The sequence below is a fragment of the Arvicanthis niloticus genome, chromosome 11, assembly GCF_011762505.2.
Source record: "Arvicanthis niloticus isolate mArvNil1 chromosome 11, mArvNil1.pat.X, whole genome shotgun sequence".
Taxonomy (NCBI): domain Eukaryota; kingdom Metazoa; phylum Chordata; class Mammalia; order Rodentia; family Muridae; genus Arvicanthis; species Arvicanthis niloticus.
Window position 1 is genome coordinate 35,036,747 of NC_047668.1, and position 23,828 is coordinate 35,060,574.

At 45.9% G+C, this 23,828-nt stretch overlaps 1 protein-coding gene across 2 annotated transcripts in view; it reads right to left on the reverse strand.

The window, feature by feature from the left end:
• Positions 1-23,828, reverse strand: part of Lamb1 (laminin subunit beta 1) — a 64,774-nt gene that overhangs the window by 12,478 nt on the left and 28,468 nt on the right. For both annotated transcript variants that reach the window (XM_076942022.1, XM_034514135.2), the window contains 11 exons: positions 19,160-19,295; positions 17,930-18,088; positions 16,850-16,977; positions 16,561-16,684; positions 15,748-15,952; positions 14,283-14,426; positions 13,868-14,099; positions 12,270-12,433; positions 11,056-11,280; positions 9,859-10,073; positions 9,183-9,279 (listed from right to left, as the gene is read on the reverse strand). In XM_076942022.1, the coding sequence (XP_076798137.1) occupies positions 9,183-9,279; positions 9,859-10,073; positions 11,056-11,280; positions 12,270-12,433; positions 13,868-14,099; positions 14,283-14,426; positions 15,748-15,952; positions 16,561-16,684; positions 16,850-16,977; positions 17,930-18,088; positions 19,160-19,295 (1,829 nt within the window). The remainder of the gene's footprint in view (positions 1-9,182; positions 9,280-9,858; positions 10,074-11,055; positions 11,281-12,269; positions 12,434-13,867; positions 14,100-14,282; positions 14,427-15,747; positions 15,953-16,560; positions 16,685-16,849; positions 16,978-17,929; positions 18,089-19,159; positions 19,296-23,828) is intronic.

Genomic DNA, 23,828 nt, shown 5'->3' on the forward strand with positions numbered 1-23,828 from the left:
ATCTCCAGAGCCTATCTTGGAGTCCATCCCACCTCTGCCTCTAAGTCTGAGCTCCCATAGAACACAGCCATCTAGATGATTCAGACTTCGTCCTGATGTGAGTGAGCCCTTTGCTAGAAGTTACATCCTGAAAGACCGGCACCTAATCAAACCCACCTGCTCACAAAGCAAAATACCAACAGAAAACCAACTCTCAAGGAAATATGAAGAAATCAAGATCCCTGGTTTAACAGCTACAGACAATCAACCTTATGTCTGCCAACTGTGATTAGATACCCTCACAGTATGCGCCACAGACTCATGAGAATGTCAGAAGTGACTCCAGGGGGTCTTGGAAACTACTTGGTCCTTTTTCTATGATGGACTCAAAGTAGTTGTTACCTCACCCACAGCCAAATAGCAAAAGGTCCTGGCACAGGGGAAAAGTAGCGTTTCTAGCCAGCTGCTGACTGGCATTGCTTATAGTACATATGCCTCTCACCCTTGCTTAGTGTTCCGAACCACAGGTCAGAACCACATCATCTTTTCACCAACATTTGCCATTTCACAGAATTTGTAGAGTATGAACAACAAAGAATCTGTACATGCATCCCTGGCCTTAAGCCCTTTCTGGGTAAAGGTGTGACAGTAAAACAAACATGCCCTCTTATTTCCCTAGGCTCCTGACGTCATGTAAGCATCCAGGAGGTATTTCACAGACCGGTACGAGAAACAGCTAAAGTGGCAGTGCTTCTGTGACAAAGCACAAAACCCAACTTTTGCCACCTAAACGCCTTCTGCTGGAGCATCATCCAGAATCAGTTGGGCTGGCGTCCTGACAGCCCGTTTATCTCCAACTTAGCCCATAAAGGCGTCTGCAGCCTGGACGGTTTGACTGAGGTGCTTTATACTGCTCACTCACCTGTCTATCACCTTTAACAAGGAGGTTAAGGACCCCAGCACCACAGGGTTCCTTAAACATAATTGTGGGCAGAGGCTTTAAATCTTGTCCTCCCCCCAAGCCTCTAGTATCCTAGGGCAGGGGAAAAAAAGCTAGGACAAAGGGGAAAAACCCAATCCTGGAAAGGAGTCAGGGCTTCCACATCTGTAAGAAGGGATCTGAAGCACTCATGAGAGCATCTGGTACAGGGGAGAACTCCTTACTAACTAGTTTACAGTCATTTCCCTTGTCCCTAACTGTTGGTGGTCTCTTGCTCCAAGGTACCTGATCATATTTCCACTGGATAAAGTGAGGGAGGGAGGGAGGGAGGGAGGGAGGGAGGGAGGGAGTTTATTAGTCTTGGTTTTATTTTTGTATATTTTCCAGTAATAGTTTATTCAAAAATTTAAAGTTTAGCACATTCTAGTAAATTTCAGGACTGTAAAACCCGCTTTCCTTCGTATACTGATGTTTTAGAACTAAACTTTAGGTTTTCAAATTTAAACCACCAACCCCCAGTCACAACTTTCCAAGCAAGAACTCTTCAGTTGTTCCTGGCTTTGGAAGGCAATGGTTTCTCAAAGCAGAAGTCACTCAAGCTGTGAATGCTCTGTACACCATTTGTTCTCTATGTTCCTCAAAAAAGCATCTCATGCCCGGGTCAGCGTGTGAGCTTATCTTCCCTTTGAAGATTAAGAAGAGATTTCACTAGTGGTGGTGGTGGTACAGACCCTTAACCCCAGCAGACAGATATCTGAGTTCCAGGCCAGCTAGGGCTACATAGTGGCGAGCGGGGGTAGCAAGCAGCATATTAAAGTCACAGAGGACTGCAAAGGCCAGGCTTCACTTGAAATCATTTTCATGATGGAATACTGTAGTGGAATGTGTAGTGACAACCCAGAGAAACCAGGGAAAGGCCTGGCCAAGTCTCTGTCAATATTTCTTTTTCTTTTTTTGGTTTTTTTTTTTTTTTTTTTTTCCTCGAGACAGGGTTTCTCTGTATAGCCTTGGCTGTCCTGGATCTCACTTGGTAGACCAGGCTGGCCTCGAACTCAGAAATCCGCCTGCCTCTGCCTCCCAAGTGCTGGGATTAAAGGCGTGCACCACCACTGCCCGGCTCTGTCAATTTTTCAAGTGAACAGAAAGAGCTCAGATAACACTGGCTAAAGAGCTTGTGCTGTTAAGGTTTAAGAACAAGTTAATTTCATTTGGTAATATGCAGTTGTCTCCCAAGCTCAAAACAACCTAGGACTGTAAAACACAAGAACCAAAATGACCTCGTGCTTAAAGGGGCCATACAATTTGTGTTCTTTGGATGGGCTGGTGATAGTGCAGCTTCTACAACAGAAAGTTTCTACTGAAAAAAAAAATATTTAGATTCTTTAATTCTGAGCAGGTAGAGAAGAAAATGTTTACATTACAGTCTACAGCAGAGAGGAAGAAACCAACTGAATATGACTACTATCATCACCTGGTCTACAAGAAGTCCAGCTTCTCATCAAGGATGCATATCGTCTGGGAAAGCCCTTTGCTGATGATAACTAAGTCACAGCCCAGGCCAAGGGACTAGCAGCATAAGATTGTTATGGGTATTTCTCAGATGTCCAAAACTAAGTAACAAAGAGAGGAACTGCCAGAGACATTACCAAACACCCGCCAAATGATGTCTGTATTCAAACAGTTGACATTTCAGGCTCTGGTCTCACTAAAAATTTTTGTTTCTGAACAGTTGACTGATCTCCTAGTAAATAGAGTTCAACTACCTGCCCTTGGAGAGAAATTGATTGGCATTTCCCAACACAGCTAGAGATGCACGTGGGACACCTCCATTCCTCTATGTGGAAAGAATACGTGCTGCCTCTTTTAATTTTCATGAGACTAAACCATGCAGGATGTTGGAGGACCATATGCTAATTGATCACCTGTAAGATAAATTTCAGATCATCTGAATTGTACCCCTGTCCGGATACCTTCAAGGGCCTTTGGAAGGAAACCACACCAAATCCATACACAGCATGCAGAGGTGGGATACTCTGTAGAGGCTTAAGAAGTGCTCCAGGGCACCAGAGAGGAAGTGCATTAGGTAAAGTGCTTGCTGCATAAACACCCAACTTTTGGTCCCTAGTACCCACAGTGGAAAAAGTCCAGAGTGATGGCAGAGGTTGTAACTCAGCCCTTGGGAGGCAGAGATGGCAGCTCCTAGAGACTGAGCGTGAGCCCCGGGCCAATGAAAAATCCTGTCTCAGAAAACAAGGTGGACAGTTCCTGAGAAAGGGCAATGAAGGTTGCCCCTCTCCATATGCATACTACCTCAAAGAGTACATAAGACTCTATGACAGACTGGACATCAGAGAGAGGGAATCCTTTTACCAAGATAGGATGAATGATATAAAGAAATCTGAAGATGGAGTCATGGACGGTGATGAATGAAAGATAGACTGTATCATGTCAATCAATCACAGGGGGTCTCACCTATGATACATCTGACCTGGCTACTCTTAAAAAACAAAAACAAACAAACAAAAAAAACCCACAAAAGCTTATCTGAGGAACAAGCAGATCTGGTCCTCTAAGTGGTGGACAGCTTTTTACTTCTAGGTAAGATCTGCTATTGCTCAAGTGACCACTTTTTAAGTCTGGCTCTTAAAATAACTCTTGTCTATTGCTTGCTCTTGTGTGGTATTAGGGGATAAAAAAGTTTAGAACACATTTAGAAGGACTACAGTGGCTTACAGTCCTAACTGTGGAAGAATTTAAACTGCACAGACATCTGCTGCTTGTAGCTATTTCACCTTGTCTATAACCAGTTAACAGCTCCATCTCCTTTGACAAAAAACTGGGCCACAGAGGAAACCCATATGCACGCCTTCCCTGGAAGCAGACCCACTGTACACCTGTCCTCACTGAAGAAGTCTGAAGAGATGCTCACGCAGCCCTCAAAACCAGTATCGTTTTGTACCGAGAGAAGGAATGGCATCTAGCAATTTTTGCTTTCCACAGATTTTGTAAAAGACTTTAGATGGCATGTTCTTTCATGTTCTCTGTTGAGTGCATTTATAAGCTGGCAACTACTTCCACAGCATTCTCTGACATCAAGGGGGGAAAGACTAACCTGCTGGGAGTGTGCCAAAAGTGACATGTGGTGGATGTCACTACATGATGTGGTAGCTGCTCCGTGGCTAAGGTTTCAATGTTCTGGGAATAAAACCTGCCCTAAGGATGTAATCTGTCTTACATTTGAGAATTCTGAGAGCGTGCATGCGTGCCTGCATGTGTGTGTGTGTGTGTGTGTGTGTGTGTGTGTGTGTGTGTGTGTGTGTATGTGTATGTGTGTGTGCGCCTGTGTAACCCAACTAGCTGTTATTAAAAACTAGTCAATATCATCACCACCAACAAAAACCCAACTCTCTTATTATTTCCAAATATATTTTTGTTCTATCAAAAAGGGCTTTTTAAAATCCTGATTTTTAAATCGTTCGTAAATCTACAAACAATATTGCACCAACTTCAATACCTTGGAAACCCAGAGGAAACACCAGTCAACTGCGCTCACAATGGGAATTCACCTACATAGCCTTTGCTTAGACACATGAGGTAGGAAGATCTCCTCTGCCCACTAACAGAGTCCACCCTCACCAACTAGGCATTAAGATTTCTCGATATCTGGGGAAACTGAACCCCCTCATGACTCAGGCTAAAATTGTTTCCTAGGGTCCTTCCCATGGCATATTATGACCTGACTGATGCTCATGCCCTCTCGCTAGGACAGTCATTTCCTCTCTTTCAATGCCAGCTGCCAACAGGAATGCCAGGCACGAGGCAAGAGCAAAGGCCCTGGGCCTGGCCTCTGGTCCTGCCCTCATTAGAGATATGGCTCTGGGCAAGCTACGTACTCTCTGAGCTTGAGACCTGTCAGCACTGACGAGGGGGCTCTATTTGTTGCATCCATAAAATTAAGAATATGTATATAATATACCTAAAAAGTACTAAAAAGAGTCTTTGAAAATTTGTGCCCCCTTTCCCCAAACAACCCATTGAAGTGCTTCTGGTTTATGCAGGAGTGCCTTTTGAGGTCAGGTCTAATGAAGCCCAGGCTAGTTTTAAACTCATCATGTAGTGAAGAATGGCCTTGAATTCCTTAGCCTCAAGTCTTTACCTCCCAAGAGCTAGTATTACAAGTATACACCGTCAGGTCTAGCCTGCCCACTCTCACTGTACAGCGGTAAGACTATTTACCTTTGTGGTTGAAAACGGAAATCTGATCTGATTCTAAACACAGAAATAATGCAATGTGAAAATCAGGTCATGGGTAATCTCCTGTTCCAACTTCCTACGATGGCCAGCCCATGCTACAAGGCCAAAGGCTTGCTTGCTGACAGTTTGCATGAAAATTTCTATTTCACTAAAAGGAAGGGAATACAGGGACGATCACAAGTTTAATAACCAGAAGCCACGTGACAGAAGGCCCGAACAGACTCCTGTTGTCCACTATTCTCATTAAGTTTCAAATCTGGGACAAATGGCTGAGGTGCCCATTTAGCATATCAAAGTGGACCTAGCCTCCAGGTTCTTCCAGTATCCCTCAGTTCCTACCTGTTACAGGATATGGCTGGCAGACACTACTTTCTCCAGCCCAGGGGCTGGGCTGCCTTTCCCCCACAGGCTCTTCCCGATATAATCCGGCCATCTTGGTTATCTGCCCTTTTGCACCTTTGGCCTTCTGGCTGCCACACCTGGTTTCCCTCTTTCTCCCTTCCCTTCTTCGCATGGCTCAGGGTCATGACCACAATGGACTCTCCCAGATGTCCCTGCCTCTGGCTATGCTCTCCCTTTTATCTAAAATGAACTTTCTCCTCCACCATACCTAGGAGCAGTCATGTGCTTTCCCTTTTATTTCTGTTTTTCTTTCACGCATGTGTGCCATAGCAGCCCCCAAATATGAAAAACTGTTTTGATAGCAAGGCAATCTTAATACTTTTATCCTCTTAGATGCAGCTTAACATTTTTTTTTTCCTGACATTTCTATCCCTTCCTTTTTTTGGCCTCGGCAATAAAATTTCAGTTCTGTAATGAAAGCTGAAGGATAACGGATTAGGCTCTCTCATCCTGCCTCTGGTCCACAAGCTTTAAAGTGGAGACTGAAGAATCTGCACGTGAGGCTTTGCTGGCTGTCCTGCCTGTCGTGACTATCAAGACGGGCACTGGAGCACAAGGAGCCATAGACAACCTATCAGAAAATGACTGCAAAGCTCTGTGGGTCACATGTTGGTTAGACTCCAAACCTGGGACACCTAACCCTGTTAGTATACAACCAACTCCACTGGCCTGCTCTCAGGGACCTAGCAACTGCTTATGTCATCTAGGTGTACCATATGTGTGACAAAAGGACCCTACCAGCTTCCCCAGGTCCTCCTCTCTGCTTTCCTCTTCTCTGCATGTGCTGTCTCTGTCTCTCTCCCCAGTCTGCACTGCAATCTCCCTGGCCTCATTGTCTGAGACCAGTGACCCTGCTTTTATACTTTTAATTTGGCTTGAACTGGCTTATTTTTTGTCAACATGATGAAAACTCTATTGATATTCTGTTATTAGGATTATACGGGACTTCTTGTTACCTGAACTCACGGTTCTCTTGAAGTTCAAATGCAGTCTGATTTCCTGAGTCGGAATGGAAAGAACAATAAAAGTCGGAGAAGCTAGACTTGACAGTGCACACCTGGAACTCTAGCACTTGGGAAGCCAAAACATGAGGATAAGGAGTTCAAGGTCAGCCTGGACTACATGAATTTCTATCTCAAAAGGGCAGAGGGAGCAGGAAGGGGGGGCGATTGTGGAAGAAATTTCAACCCCAAGAAAAGAACATTGGCATTTTGGAGATGAATATGTAGGTGTACAACGCATGGCATTTCTCCCCCTACCTTCTTGTGGTGTTGAGAAATGGGTCCTCCCACATGGGAGGCAAGTGCTGAGGTACACAGTCACCCGGACCACCACCCTGAGCCCTCACCTATGCCTTGAGGTTACAGTTCTGCTGAGTAGAAAGCCACTGGCCTTTCAGGGAGCCTGTGGCCCTACGTGGGCACTGCAGTCTTCACCCTGCCATCTATGAATGGAAAGAAAGATTCCTCCTGTGACCCCAACCCCTGCAGGGCACAGAACAAAGCTTCAGGCTGTAGACTGAACCAGCTCGCTCAGCACTGGGTATATGAGACTTTCCATCCCAGCACAGTGGTGGGCTTGTTCAGACTTGGCCCAATAGGCCAAGAGCCCCACGCTGCCTGGACAATAGCAACATTCAACCGTTTGTATGCTGGAGGCTCCAAGCATTTGTCTTTCACATAACCACATTTCTTTTCCATAAGCCATAAGGAGATTACTTGGTTATGACCTAAGTGTTTCTATAAGCATACTGTTTCTTGGCAGCAGAAAGTCTATATTTGTGCCCTCCAACAAATCATTTCAATTGAAAATATATCTGGTGATTCATTACACAGTTCCAGAAGAGTGTGGTCTTTAACTTCCCATGGCACTTCTTGTCCTAGCTGTCCTCTGGGGTCCTCCCATGGTCAAACATTCCAGTACAAACAGAACCCTGAGCTATGTCTTACTCTGTAGCTGTCCCTGCCCTCGGCCCCGTTGCCACCCAGGACACACATAGCCCCAGGGCTAGAAATGAGTCCCCTTTCCCAACCCTGCAAGTTCCAGTCTTTTCTTTGGGGGCTTTGTAAAGTCTGCATATTTTTCACAGAATCTCAACAGCATTTGGGGCCCAACGAATTCCTGTTTAAAGGCCTGCCTGAATGGGAGCCTACACTCTTTAGAACATGATTTTCAGCTCCGGGACACCAAGTACTGGCAGCAACCAAGCCATCCTGGTGATAAGCTCAGTTCTCCCTTCTACAAATGTCTAAAACCCCTCCTTCCCTGTCTAGTCTCAGAGACTGAGGAGACAACATAGACCTTAATGTTCAAGAAATAATCTTCATTTCATAACCAAACTGCCCATGTGAACAAGTAGGTCAAGGACTTTTACCCTATACTTTAATACTTTAGAAAATAGAACTTCCTGGCCTCTGTCTGAAACAGAGGCTGGAACGACGGTATGCTTTAGGAGGAAGCAAGGAGACATAGAATCTCGACATTCAGGTCCTATCAATCTCTAAGCAGAAGCAATTTGTTCAGGTCCCTGACACCGTTTCCCTCTCCTGCTGCTAAGGCTCCAGCTTCTGTCAGATACTGAATGAGCTAGCGACAAATTAGAGACCTCTTATCACTTGTTATTGTATCCAAGAGAGGAAAAAGTCATTCTTATATTTTGAGGTCAACAAAGGACCTACAAGAAAAACATACCAAGGAGCATATAAGAAACCATAGGAAATATTTATCCAAAGATATGCTTTAAAATAGGGAAGAAAGGGGAGGAAATCGATGGGAGACAGTTTAAGCAGCTTATAAAATTAGTTGTCTGGTTAAAGCAACGGTAACAGTAAAAAAATTAAGCAATCCTTATGACTCATGGGATTTAGTAGGTCTGGCTTTTTGTTTGTTTTTGCTTTTTGAGATAGGTTCTTGCTATGTTGACCAGCCTGGCCTAGAACTTCTGCTTTTCCTGCTTCAGACTCCTAAGTGTTAGCATTTACAGGCTGGGCCACGACACCCAGCAGAAATATGGAAAAGTTTCTCTTAGCCTCCATGATAATCTGGGTTTGCATCACATCGAAAAGAAAGACTTGAAACTCCAACCATACCACTCATCTCAAGGCTCTGTGTTCCCAGCCGTTCCCAGTCTCTCTGGTGTGAACACTGTATCAGCACCATGTTGCCAGAGTCTGCTTGAGTTCTGTAATTGCCTGATCTCACTAGAGGAACCGTATCTATGCATGTATGATCATGGAAGCCGCCCACAGTACATCGTCCAGAGAAAGAAACAAATCAATTGGCCGGCATGGCTCATACAACTTCACTTTGCTAAAAATCACTTTAAAAAGTGACTGTGTACTACAGAATGTGCACATATCCCTGGCCGTTTGTGTGCCAAAACAAATGCCTCTCCTTGGTGTGGGGCTGAAGAATTGAGCACACCCTCTGTTTAGTAGACACATTTATCCACAAGGCTAGATTAGAAGTTCTGACACCACCCCCAAAAAGCACAAACTTGTGATGCCATTTTGACTATACTTTATAGAGTTTACTCAAAGTCCTTGTGGACCTAAGGCTCCCATCCTCGCCCATCCCACCAAAGCATCAACATGATGCCTGGCCTCACCTCGGCATTCCACATCGGGGTCTCCCCAGAAGAGCTCCTGGCACTCGCCACAGGTTCGGCCTCCAAAGCCCGGCATGCACTGGCACTGCCCTGTGAACTGAAGTCCAAATACAGACCTGTCAGGTGGTCTCTTCGGAGAAGCCAGTTGTAACTTGCCCCTACCCAGTTACATGACAGACGTGGAACTTGGACACCTGTGGTATAGATGGGACAGGGCGCCACACCAGCACCTCCTAGTTGGTCTGTTACTTGGCTTGGAATAGTCTGTAGCACAGTAGGATCTCTGCATCCTCACTTTTAGTTTCACAGATTGACATCAATCCTAGGCCACCCCTGGCTCATCTAACTTTGGGCAAGTGTCACTTTTAGCCTGGGTCAGCAATCCTGAGAATGGCTATGTAGTTTCTTTCGAGCTGGGCAACTATGAGAACCATTTGAAAAGGGAAAGAAATGACATTTGAGTCGGTATCCACGACTGGACACCATACTGAAATGCTATGAATAGGTTAAATTGAGGGCTCTGTGCACAATAGCATTGCCTCAGCCAAGAAGGACAAGCAGGGACTAATAGCCAGTCTACACTCTGGCCTTCCTCCAAATGGGGCAGAGTCATCTGATGGGCTGGCTAGCTGTCCCTGAGCCTCTCAGAGGCATCGCCCCGGTCACAGCCCCTCACCTCATTGCAGGATGGCCCAAAGGAATGTGCAGCATTGCAATTGCATGGCTCGCAGCCAGTCCCGCTAGCCAGCTGCCAGGTGTTGGGTGCACACCGGTCACAGTTCTGCCCGATGACATTCGGAAGACACAAGCACTGACCAGTGGTTTTGTCACAGTGGCAGTCAGAGCCATTGCAATGCTCCTTCACCGTGCCCAGGTAATTGCAGACACACTCTGAAATAGAATGGCATGATCAAATTTACGTCTGGTCATATTCACAGATACACAGCACACAGAGGTTAGCTCCATCTAAACAGCTAGGCCTTTCCTTCTCCAAATCTCAATGTTGACATACAAGAAAAAAATAAAAGTAAAAAATACTACACTCCTTTAGAGGTTCTCATGCACTTTTACGAATCTGACTATTTCCAGGTAGGTGACATGTTCACACAAGCTATGGCCGACTTTGCTCACTTGTGTGTTTTCATGATACACAGGCTCAAAAGGGAGTCATTTCAAAACTTAAAAATTTGACTGGAAATTATAAAAACACACCAGTGGGAACTGAGACACCCAGTGATTTTAAACTCCTAGCAGGAATCGGCCACAGCCTATGCCAGAAGCAGGAGCTGAAAACCCTATCAGCTAAAACGATGTTAAGGAATCCAGTCCTGCGAGTCCCCAACATTCCACACGTTTATAAATAAAAACAGAGGCCTGTGGGCTTTGCAGTCAGAAAGCCTGGTTGATCTCCTGATAAGACAGAGATAATAAGGTCTGAAAGAAAGCTTTTACCGCTGTTACTTCTGTCTCTGCCTGAGGAGAGAGGCTGGATTCCACCAATGAGATCAGAAAGGTGAAGCCACCCACAGTGGGAATTCAGATCTCTAGGACCCACCCAGTCAGCAGGCTCGTGGGAAGAACACATTACCATGCACTCTATTGCCTGGTATTTATCTTGATGACAGCCACAATTTCCCCTGGCACAAAGCCACATCTTGAGACTTGTCTTGCTCGAAGAATGAGGATTTAGAGATTTAAAAAAAAAAAAAAGATCTGTCTCATCTTTCATTTGTTGAGTGTGAAAATTTGCCTCAATGGACTAGGGTTTCTCCCTGTAAAATAAATAAAGTACTCCAACGACAAAATCCTGATAAGGAGGAGGGGTGGGGGCTGAATCACTGTAGTGTGCGCGCTAAATGAATATGCGCCTTACTTCTACAGTCTTGCCGGAGAGCATCACCATAGTACCCATACTGGCAGAGCTGGCAACTGTCCCCTTCTGTGTGGTACAGACACTTGAGGCATCGTCCGGTCTCCTTGTCACAGGCTTCTGGATCGGTAGTGTCAATGTTGTGGTGACACTGGCATGGCTGACAGGAACCCCCAAAGTCTGAGGGATTGCCAAAAAACCCAGAGGCACAGCTATCACATCTGGAGCCTGTGGGAAAATAAAACCAAGCAAAATGTTCAATTCACTCTGCCTAAAAGCCTGCTCGCCAGTCCACTGGCAACCAAGCAATCATTCATTACTTTCTCTCTGTAATTTACCAAGTCCAGTGCCTGTCGGCGATCTCAATGGGGAGGAACAGCATCTCGCTGTGAGGGGAAAGTACTCTGTGCTCCCTGACACCGCTACAGCAGCCTTAGAGGCACAATGGGCAGGAGAGCCTTAGCTTCTGGCCATAATGGGTGGAGTAGGCCAGGAGCTAAGCAGAGATGAGATCATGTAAGTGTAGTTGGATGTTAAAATCCCAACCCAAGCATTAGAAATACACGAGAGAATCAGTGATCCTTTGTGAACGGCCAGGAAATTAAGCTCCTCGGAGATGAGCTGGTTTCCTAAACTCACATACACGCACAAAGTATTGAGCTGTGCATAAGGCTTTAAGGCTTCCTAGCAGGTGATCAGCTTCGTGGCTAGAATAAAGGAACACCTACACACACACACACACACACACACACACACACACACACACACACACACGGCTGACTTTCACTGAATGTTAGCAGAAAATTGACTACGACCCATCCTGTTCTTTGGCTATTCTCCACATAATCTTTCCTTTAGCCAACCCAGGGCCACCTCATAGCTTCCAGACACTTGCTAGAGGTCAGGTTATAGGAAGAAAAATTTAACAAGGAAATTAGTTTTACTTGTATTTAAAAGTGAGAAATTATTCCTCAGATAGTCGTGTGTTCAAATGCTGGTGATCCTCTTGCTTTAATTCCATTATCTTCCATATCCAAGGACCGACCCTGCCCTGCCATGCTACCAGGGAAAGGGCAGGATCGGCCTGAGTCCCTTGAGTTTTAATGAAGGACTATAAAGGTGAACTTAACTGGTTTGCTTTTCAGCTTTTCCTCCCTAACAATGAACTCAAAGACACAGCTTCTCCTGACTCTTTGCTTCTTCAGTGCATGCCTTACCAATGTACCCAGGATCGCAAACACACACGAGCTGGAGAGTAACAGGGTCTTGGTAACAGCTCCTGGCAAACTGGCGTCCACTGTCAGGACCATCAGGACATGGGCAAGGGCGACAGTGGTCTCCTGACCCAATGACGGGATCACCATAGTAACCAGCCAGGCACCTGCAGTGGGTGTAGGAGACAATGCGCCATGATCCAGTCATAAGAAAAGGCTCAGAAACTGTATTCTGCATGAGGACATGATGCTTCATGAACAACAGCCATTCTTAAGTTTTAGTTAGAATTCCACCAAGGACTTGTTTCTATAGGTTACTATAGTAACTACTTGGATTAGCAAGGTTCCTGGTGATGCTGATGCTGGCAGATGTGGGAAACACTTGCAAGACCATTTATTTAGGGGGATACCCCTGAATTAGTGTGATGTTCTCCTTTACTAACTGTTCCTCAGAGAAACAGTTTTCCATGTGGGCCTCACTGCCCCATGGCCTGCCTACATCTGCCTACCTGCCCTGGACATCTGACTTTACATTCTCGTTGCCTTAAGGAAATCAGTTCTGTTTACATGGCTTATCTGTCTTAGCCTGTGTATGAATATGAGAAATGGAGGCAGTAGAGGAGATACACTATAATAGCAAGCTTGTGGCCACAGGGTTAAGTCATCCTGCTGTCTAGCTTTTGCCCAACGAAACTGATAGGGACGCTATCTACAGATGCGACTTCCTGAGTTCCAAACCTGGACAGGAAGAGGGGTATCAGTAGCTTTCAATTGTGTCACATTTTGTTTTGGGAGGGGGGGTATCTATTTATTCATTTGTTTATTTATATATTTTTATGTTAGGCAGGTAATGACTCTTACCACATAAAGCAGGTCTCAGATGGTAATGAACAGCCTGAGGCAGCATACACAGGCACTTTACAAATGGACTGAGAAAAACTGCTCACATCACTGAAGGCACACCCCATGTCCTTTGTCTTAAAATCTACCTAGGGTGGTGTTGTGTATCCATGGTAATTATTAAATTAACATTTGCCGCCGAGAACAGCTTTACTTTGCACATTTTAAGTCTCCAGGAAACTGGGTGAATACAATGTTTTCAAGAACAAAGCCATTTAAAGTCACTAGTCCAACTTGGATAAGGTTTCTGCTTTGACCCAAACTATTCAAGAAGATTTCTTAACTCTCATCTGAGCCAGAAAGTACCAGAGTGGGGGTTTCCTTGGCCCAAGGCTGGATTGCAGAGCAACTCCCAATTCAGTTGGCTGTGCTTTGCCATGTCTCCAGCACCAAAGCAGTGCTTGGCACAAACCAGGTGTAAGCCACACATGTACTGGATAAATGAGTAAGCTTTTAGAAAATGCTAGGGTAGTCAAAAATGAAAGAGCTGTTTAGAGCCTGCAGGAGATTAATTCTGTGGTTTGTCCAGGATAATGTTTACTTAGCCAAAGATGATGTCATTCTTTTTTTTTTTTCTTTCTGAGACAAGACCTTATTATGTAGCCCAGGATAGCCTCAAACTCCTAATCCTCTTGCCTCTGTCCCACAAGTCACCATGCCTATTCTATTAACTTCACTTTCACGAGGTGGTGCCCACATACCTTTCGCAGTTGTGGCCTGTGGTATAGTCCTGACAGCTCAGACACTCCCCTGTCACTGTGTCACAGTCTTCTGCATGACCATTACACTGGCAGGGCTGGCAGCTGGGAAAGCCCCAATACCCAGGGAGACATCGGTCACACTGCCGAGCATATATGCCCTGGAAACAGTGGCACTGGCCAGTGACAGCATCACAGAAGGCACTGACAGACCCTTGTAGATGGCAGTCACAAGCTGCAGACAAAGCAAACAAAAACTAATTAGCTAGACGGATGTGCCTTCACTCGTGCCCAGCCCCTATACACAGTGCCCAAGGGCTCATGCCATCCGGTTCAGAGCAGAGTTCTGCCTTTGAAAGTCAGGGAATCCCCCAGGACCATCACCGGAACTCATTACAAAGTCTCTGATAACACCTACGTTTGCATCCGTTGGGACCAAAGCCGAAGGTGCCTGGGGCACACCTGTTGCAGGTTCTTCCAACCACATTAGGGCGGCACTGGCACTGGCCTCCATTGGGGTCACACACAGAACTCAGAGAACCCTGAGGATCACATTCACAGGCTGCAGGGAAGACAGCAGTTAGGCTGAGGGCAGGAGCAGGACATCGCACCTCTTTGCAACTGGCCCTGTCTCTCTCAGTACTCCCAGATTCCTTTCCTACTCTGAAAACTACAGTGTAAAAACATATCACCCCTGTGCTGACTGGGAGGGAACAAGCCAGCTGCCCTGGCAGATCAAAGAGGTTTTCTAGGCAGGAAGTCATTATGGTTTTCTCTCCTTAGCTCCAGAGCTCAACTCTCTGATGACATTAAACCCCTGTGACCTTTGAAGCTGGTCTGATCTTTCCTAGAGAAAAACAATTAACTTTCTGTTAGCTGGTGCCTCCCTGACTCTCAGTCCTCGTTGTCCATAGGCTACAGACTACATCCTTATTGTACTTCTTGTTGGCATTTAGTCTAGGCTCTGCCCCACAGTTACCTTGCAACAGCCAGGTGTGCCTGACTCACTAAAAAAGGGGCTGCTAGCCCCCTCCTCTCTTTCTTGTTCTCACTCTGTCCTCTTACTCCTGCTCCCTCTCTCTCCATTCCCCTCCCCCCTCTCTTTTCCTCTCCTCTCCCTCTCCTCCCCATGGCCTGAATAAACTCTATTCTACACTATACCCTGCCTAGATGGTCCCTCAGGGGGAAGGGATTCCTCAGCATGGACCTGCAGAAGCACCCCCTTCCCCACACCCTACTGCACCTACACCAAACACATATTCCTTCCTTCTTACCTTTATATAAAACACAATTTATAAAACACAACACCTCTCATGTGTACATTTAAGTGTTTTTTTTTTTTATTACTTTTAGTTATATGTATGTTTGTATGACTAAGAACACCATAACTTCAGGGGCCCACAGAGACAGGGCTGTTGGATCCCTGGGAAATGGAGTTACTGGTAACTGTGCGCTACATGGTGTGGGTGCTGGGAACTGAACTTGGGACCTCTGCAAGAGCAGTGTGTATTCTAAACCACATCACTTTACCCCCTTTGTAAATTTCTTTAATGCAGATTCCATGTACTTTATTTTTCAAAACAAACTTCCGCTATAGAATCCTGGATAGAACTTGTTATGTAGACCAGGCTAGCCTCAAACTCACAGATATCTGCCTGCCTCTGCCTCTTGGATACTGGGATTCAAAGTGCTCAACTCCCACCCTAGGCCAACTAAAGTGTTTATAATAATAAAGACAAACTCAGGATAAGATACTACATCCCTCATGCTGTCTCCCAGGGAGGTAAAGGTGTGTACCCCATTGTACCTCCTAGTGCCGAAACACTGGATCTGTGGCTATATACTCTAACTGTAGCCTCTGCAGTTGCTCAAGCAACACCTACCAAGGCCCGTCTGGTGAATCAAGGCAGAAATGCTGAAGATAATGTTTCTGCAGACATCTGTCATGGGCGTTTTTACCACACTCCGGCTGTTCTCCAGACACCTGTAGCGCTGGAAGGTTTCCCAGGCGCTATTGGTGACCTCCCCATCTCCTGAGCCTCCAACGGTGAAGATGTCCAGTGATTTACAATAGGGCATGAGAACAAGCTACAAGTGAACAAGAATTACACAATGACCTCATGGATGTGCCCACATTATCAACCACTGCAAATCATCATGCCGAACCGATACAGACTTCTGCATTGGGAAGAGAAGCTAATGACACTCATGACTTAAGGAAGAACCCTTCCCAGTCATAAATATCCTAGCCAGAAAATGTTGAGACAGATTTCACACTGCTTGGTGGGACTTGAAACAACTATTGTTGAAGCAATTCAGATTTGTGTGGGGAAGTGGTTTGAACACAACCTTCCCAGAAAGGTAGAACCCGATTGTAGGTGTTATAGCTCTGAGAGGGAAAGGCTACCCAGGGGAGGCTTTTCACAGCTCGGAAAGAAAGGTTTCTCTGATAGAGGTATTACAGTTCTAAAGGAAAAGATATCCTGGCAGCTGGAAGCCACAGTCATACTACAGAGCGGACCTCACTCAAGAGATTTACTGCAGAAACCGCAAGGTGGCTGGCTCTGCTATGGGGAGAAGCAGCAGGTAACTGGACAGGAGACAAGCTTTTATAGGGTTTTGGGGAGAAGAGTTTTCCCGGGTGAGGACTGGTAGGATTTTATGCTCTCTGATTTGGACGGGAGCCTGGTACTCACTGAGTCGATGAGGGTGTATGGGCTCTCCACATCACTGCCTGACGCCGTATACTGGGGCAGCTCCAACCTCACCGTATAGTTCATTCCCTTTTCAAAGCACACCGGGCGAGGGAGGACAACATATCTGCCCCCAGACAAGAGAGAAACGTAAGAAAAAAAAAAAAAGCAGCATTTAAGCTTCCAATAATAAGAACAGGAAGAAAAACATGAGCTTATGGTGATCATCCAACAGATGGCCTTCTGTAGCCAGTGACTCAGTCTCTAAGACCCCACTGACTGCCACACTGACCTTGAGCCTGGTGACAAGGACACCACCTGGTTGTCATCATCAGGAACAGTGTTACCACATCGGCTGCTGGTTAGAATCTTCCCCGGCCGTTGTACAGTGATGACAGCTTTCTCCCAGTGGTCCGGCAGCTAGAGCAGGAAACAAAGAATCAAAAGGAGCACCTGTGTTAGCCCACTGTAGCCAGTCCAGCTAGGAAGGCCTCTCCACAGTGACTAAGTTTCACTAGAAACCAGACAGTTTGCTTTCCCTCCCTAACGCTTTCTCTGTTACTACCAGCTCCAGCCCCAACACCTGCTTCCTCCCAAAGAAGCTCATGCAAGGACAACCTCCTGCTCGATACACAGTCAGAAGCCTTTTCTGATCCTGGTCCTTTCTCCAAGAGCATCTCTGACCATATCCTTTATCTAGCATTTAAGAGTGATTCTCAGCTAACCCCTCTTCAAATCTTCTCCTTTCTTCCCTTTTGATCAGTTGATCAAAGCTCTACTTAGGTGTTGTGTGCTTCGTACACATCTTTAATCCCAGCACTCAAGAGGCTGAGGCAGGATGTGAGTTCAAGGTTAGCCTCAGCTACAAAACAAGACCCTATCGCTAAAGAAAAACACAAAACAAAACAAAAACCAGTTAACAAAAAGTCCCACTCATGATAATAGGCCTAGATCTGGGAATTCCCACTCCTGCCCTAGATTTGGGAAATATTCTAGAAGCCCTGGCTCAGTGCCCTGTGCATGACTCTCCCATCTTCCAGTGCCACTTTTCTCTGTTATAATGTCACCTCTGGCCTTTTACTACACTAGATGGACCAGTCATTAGGCAGCCAGGCCTCAGGGGGAGGAAAGCTTTTGACACACCCTCATACCTCTTTAACTCGGTGAGGTTAAGGGCCTAACAGGAGATTGCTGAATGAGAAGATGGATTCAAAAAGGTACACGGAGGAAGAAAAACAGCAGCTGGTATTTATTTCAATACAAACTCATCTTCACAGAATGTTCTAGGAGCTATCAGGAATAATGTTTTTTTAGTAACAATCCCCTAAGCTTCCACCCCCCCGCTTTGATGTATACTGATGGCTTTCTTTACCTGTGGCTCATAGCGAATTAGGATTTCATATTCCATGGAATACGGTATGTTGTCAATGAAAAACTCCAAATAGGCTCCCTCAGGCACTCGGACAAAGCCAGGTCCTGTCCAGGAAGGAATTCGGTCCTGAATGTACTGCCTTTCCACCACAACGACTCCCTGGGGACAAGAGGACACTAGTTACTTATTCTTTGTATGAAATGGAATTCATCTACACCTCACAGCCAAAGAAGTCCAAAGATTCAAAACCATGCCTACTTTCTGTCTCCTAATTACAAATTCCCTGAAGATACTAAGTTGTCTTTATTCATAGGTAATTGGCTTGCTTTTGCTTTTGTCACTGGAGTCAGCTTGGAACATTGGAGATGGAAGTCCAAAGTCTGGAATGTACCTTCCATGACATGCCAGTAGATAAACAGAGGAAAGAACTCAATGGCTTCCGAAGCATGTCCGGAAGTGGTGAGGTACTGTAGCATCTAGTCCAGTATCCTGGGCAGCCCCTTCTCTCTCCTCCTCCCTCTTGCCAAGTATACAAAAGGAGTGTGATATGCTGGTGTTTCTCCCTAATAATGAGTCCACCCAGGTAGACTGCTCGAAGTTATTACGTAGAACTGGTGTCTGGTCATCTCCAAAATGGCCACCACCGAGTCCTTAGTGTCTATGGGTTTTGCTCACCAAGAGCCATATCCACTGTTAACACTCCCTGTGAACAAGTCTAGGGACTTGTGACTAAAGAGTATCAGAGGATGGCAGCCTAGGACTTTAAGAGTTCTGGCAGTTTCTTTCTTCCTTATTACAAGTCAGAGGCCACGCTGTGAAGATGATACAGTCAACAAGTCATGTGGGGAAAGACTCAATGCCAGCCAGGTAAGCTTCAGGGCCAGACATACATTAACATCAGAAAAGTTTGGGATGGTAAGAATGTCTGAGCCTATGAGATGTCAGAGCTACAGTAACTCTGGAGCACAAATAGAGAGAATGGGAAATTCTTATCCTTGAAGACGCACCAACCAAAAGCCTTATTAGAGAACTCTCCAACGTCTACTTGTGAATTCCGGATCGACTTACATTGAAATACCACAGCATGACCCACCCTTACTTTATGCTGACAAGATCTAAAAAAAATAATTAAGTGACATTGTCACTTAATACTTTATGACAGCATGTGCATCCCGTAACAGCCCCCACAAAGTGCTGCTCCAACAAGCTGCCAGAAGCTCCCCTACTTACAGGCCCCAGATTGGCTTCCTCGGCTTCATAGATGTAGTGGTCCAGGGTTGTGAAGTAGTAACCTGACTCCACCTCGTTACACTGCCGCCCAATCATGTGGGGCAGGCAGGAGCACTGGCCGGAGTCCTCGGAGCAGCTGAGGAGGAGACAAACACTCATCAGGGCTTACGGTAGGCACAGATGGAACCACTACAAGTCCTTCTGTGTTTACTACCAGGCTTATCATGAACCGAGATTTTCATATTTCATTCAAACAATAAGGTATGCGGGAGAAAATAATACCTGTACACGAATCCCAGATTTGTCTAAACCCATGATCCCGAATGTTCTCTGGCCTGGACTTTCACTTTCCTCTCTCTTGCCCTAGGCTCTGTCTACACCCACATCAACATTTTCTGCTGTAGACATTACAAAATTGTTTCATTTGGAATCTTAAACAGTCTGCTTTTTGTTGTTGTTGTTCCTTCATTTTATCTTACGCATATGGCTGTTTTGCCTACATATATGTTTACACCACATGTATTCCCAGTACTGGAATTCCCAGTAGCAGAGAGCATTGGATTCCTGAGACGGCAGTTTAGATAGTTGTGAACTGCCATGTGGATGCTGAAACTTGAACCCAGTTCCTCTAGAACAGCCAGTGCTAACAACCACTCTTTAGGCCTCTGACGGACGGACATCTTTGACTCAGCTGTCCCAGACTTTCCTCAGAACAATGGATCCAAAGAGGTCTCCCTCCCCACTGTGTTCTCCACTGGGCTTATGACATCCTACCCCACATTGAGTCACCAAGAACCAACCTTTGTGTTCTTCCCCTCCACTGGACATGCTATGTTCTCTCAGTCAACAAAGGCCAGTTTTCTAATTGGTATCCTTGTCAAATATGGAACCTCAATACAACTCCTCCACACAACTCCTCCACACGTCCACCCCTCACCTCCTTTCGAGAAGGCACCAACGATGTCATTTCCTGACACAATGTGCACGTGGGCTGTACCTTCAAGTCTGGCCTTTGTCAGCCTGATGTTTCCCCAGACCTCACCAACCAAACTGCACGACTTGCAACTTTCACTGCACTAGTGCTGTGATTGTGATTCCTCCCTTGGCTCAGGCTGTCCCTTCAGCCTGCGTGACCTTTCTATCCTAGCCGACTACCTAAAGACTCAACTTCCCTGCCGTGGCATTTCCTGACCAGTAGACCCTGTCCACAATTCAGACTTTCTCTTGCACGCCACTGCCTTACTTCTGTATGCTTACTATTTACAAGCTTCGTAAATAGTCAAGTGAAGGCACCGAGCCTTCTGATCCTACTCCTCAGAGCCCAGACCAACTTCTAGAAGGCTTAGTTTCTTTCTACCCTGTCAATGGCGCGTTTTGAGAATGTGATTCTTCCTTTCTTGCATATAAAACCCGTTTGCTTTCTCCCTCTCTTATCTCAATCATGCGAAGATCTCTAACCAGCAGCTGGACTGGAAACCTCAGGCCTGGGTCTGAGTTTTCACACCTAACTGCCCACATCTACCCAAGCCTAGTGCTCTCTGCACACGGAGTATGCTCAGTGAACTGTGGATGGACAAATGAATGAAGGAAAGTTAAAAAAAAAAATAGAGATCTAAGGTAGATAAATTCTTACAACATATTATTATTTTAGATAATAAATTCATCTGTATAAACCAATGTATTTATGTTCCTTTGCTTGCATTTTATGAGTCGGGTAAAACCCAAATACATGCATCCTTTTGTTGTTTTTATTTTCCTTAAGATGGGAGTCTCTGTAAATAGCTCATGCTGGTCTGGAAGTCACCATCCCCCTACCTCAGTCTGACTGCTGGGATTTCAGACTGAATCACCACACCTGGCTTCCAGACATCCATTCCACTCCAGTAAAAGTCAAGATGTGATTTATAACCCTACTTAAGCCCACTCCCAAAGTTTAGGGAAAAATCAAGCTCCGGGCAAACTGCAACTCCAGCAGATGGAACAGGCCGTGGCTTGCTTGAAACATCTCACCTGGCTGTCACGGGCCAGTGGACATCCTTGCTTGCACAGCAAGCCATTACCCTGCAGGAATGGGAGTTCTTAAAGCCACAGAACCAGTTCCAGGAGAGGAAAGTCTGTTCTAATTAGGATCCAGCACTTTTGGCCCAGGCCACCAACAACTGTCATTTTCAGAAATTCAGCCACCAGGTATTGCATCGTATGAACCCACTTCCTCTACAGCACATGTGTCCCGAGGAACCGAATGCACCACCAAAGGCGACTAGCTCCCACTCTCATGAGAAAAAGATCAATGAGAACAGACGAGGATGGAGATACTGGCCGACTCTGAAGCCACTGTTTCTGGACAGCACAATTCTCCATGATCAACGATCCCAGGAAGACATGATCGCATGGAAAGATCTAGAAAGATTTTGCTTCTCACAGCTCTGCGATTGATCATAAATCTTCGTGACTGACTGGAATCACAGCCACTGACCAGCAGAGCTTCCATTCCACGCTCCTTTTTCTGGAGCCTCCCTGGGCTGTATCCGTCCCCGAACAGATGTCCTTCATCCTTACAGCTCACAAGCCCAACTGCTATGCGCACTTCTGTAATTTCAGCCTCAGGTACGGCTCTCCCGGCTGCACCCGGACTCCTTCAGTCACTTGCACCACCTTCTCCTTAAACACGAAGCTTTTAAATCCTTTCTCGTGGTGTGAGATAACACTTCAGTCTTCCTTAATCCAAACACGTAAGTCTTATCTCAAGATGCCCCTGCACTTAGCAGCCTCCTCTCTCCAGTCATTGCTACTATCGTCGGCCATGATACCACTATCTTCTAAATCTTCTACACAGACCTATCCTGTGTTAACCATCTTCCCAGGGCCCTGCTTCCACAGCTCCACAAGTGTTTCTCTGTACCTTATCAGACCAGCACGGTGCATCCACCTGGCTTCCTGCAGCTCCACAGCCCTGCTCTGTAGAACAGCTGCTAGTCTTCCTGGCACGGCCCTGTGCGTTCAGAAGAGCCACACTCCTCGTACTCTTCAGCAAATATTTACTGAACAAATATTGTCCCTGGAAACTGTGCGTGCTGGCATGGGTACCCCCATGCTTGACTCCATTCTAACTTGCTTCTGAATCAACCTTGAGCTCATTCGGTGAGGCCACTATTTATGGGTAAATAATATGGGGTGGGGTGGCAAGGAATGTCTCGCTCCTCAACTTAGAATTTAATTGGGAAGAGATGCAATGAAGCAATTAACTAAGACAAGATGTAGCCAGGAGCAAAGCACTCTGGGTGTCTAATGGAGAAGATTAAAGGCGGCTGCCTAGATGATGTGGCTGGCCCTGAAGCTTGGAGGATGGTTCTGATGTGCAGGGGGAAGAAGCCAATGATGAAAGCAAAGAAGTGGAAGAACTTGACCCTTAACCTTTACCCTATGACTCCCCATCTGTATCCCCTAACCTTTACCCTGACCCCACCCATCCCCACCCCCTAACCTTTACCTACTGACTCACCCATTCCCCACCCCTTAACCTTTACCCTTTGGCCCACCAATCCCCACCCCTTAACCTTTACCCTCTGACCCACCCTTCCCCATCCCTTAACCTTTACTTTCTTTCCTCCCAGCTAGAAGGCCATTGATCTTACTTTGCTTTCAAAACTCATTCCCAAATCCAAGTTCTTCCCCAACATAAGATGACATGTAACTATTCTTAACCAATCTATATTAAAACAAACAGCACCCATCAGAAATTCTCTATGGTTTTTCACACTCCCACAAGTTTTCCTGTAACCTAAATACAGAGTCTATTTGTTGACTCAGTAACAGAAAGATGACATAAGAGAAAATGAAGGCTCTGAGCCACAGGACTGGCCTCGAAAGACACATTTATCCTCCCGGGGACCTGCTGGTCCGACCTCACATGGCAAAAATCACTTTGCAGATGTGATGAAGGGCAGGATGCCTGAAATAGATGTACCACGGTCGTGGATTATCTAGGTGGACTCAGTCCAGCTACATGGGCTCAGAGAAGTGGGCTAGAAAGCTATGGCGTCCATGGCTTTGAGGAAAGAGGAAAGGGGTTGCGAGTCAAAAATTATGGATGCCTCTAGAGGCTGGGGATAGCCTTGCCTTCCTGTTACATCCAGCAGAAAACAGGATCACCTTATGGCTTCAAGGAAACCACCTGAAACCTGAATAAGCAGGAAACCTTCTCTCCTGCTGTCCATCGAAAGCAGTGCCCCCTACTGTCCATCAAAAGCAGTGCAGTACATCAACACGCGCCTGGAATCCACAGAGACAGCTGCCCCACCCAGCCGCAAGATAATAAGTCTATGTTGCTTTCAGCCATTGAAGTGTGGTCATTTGTTCTGGCGGCAATCAAAACCGAATACAGGCTCTATGTTTCCCAATAGGTCAAGGCTAAGATTATTTAGCACAGATTTCTCACACATGCAGACATTTAAAAGTCCTAATGGAAACATAATCGCTTTCTGTTACAAATGAATGAGCAGGAAATGTTCATGTCCAGCTTTTCTCCATTAACAATGAAAACTTTTAAAGTACTAAAAAATAACATTTGGAAGCGCCAACGGCTGTGTTCAACACCTTCATCTCCTTCATCCAGTGATTCCAAATAAGAGCTGGTTCACCTGGGAGACCACACTACCCATTCTTCTGA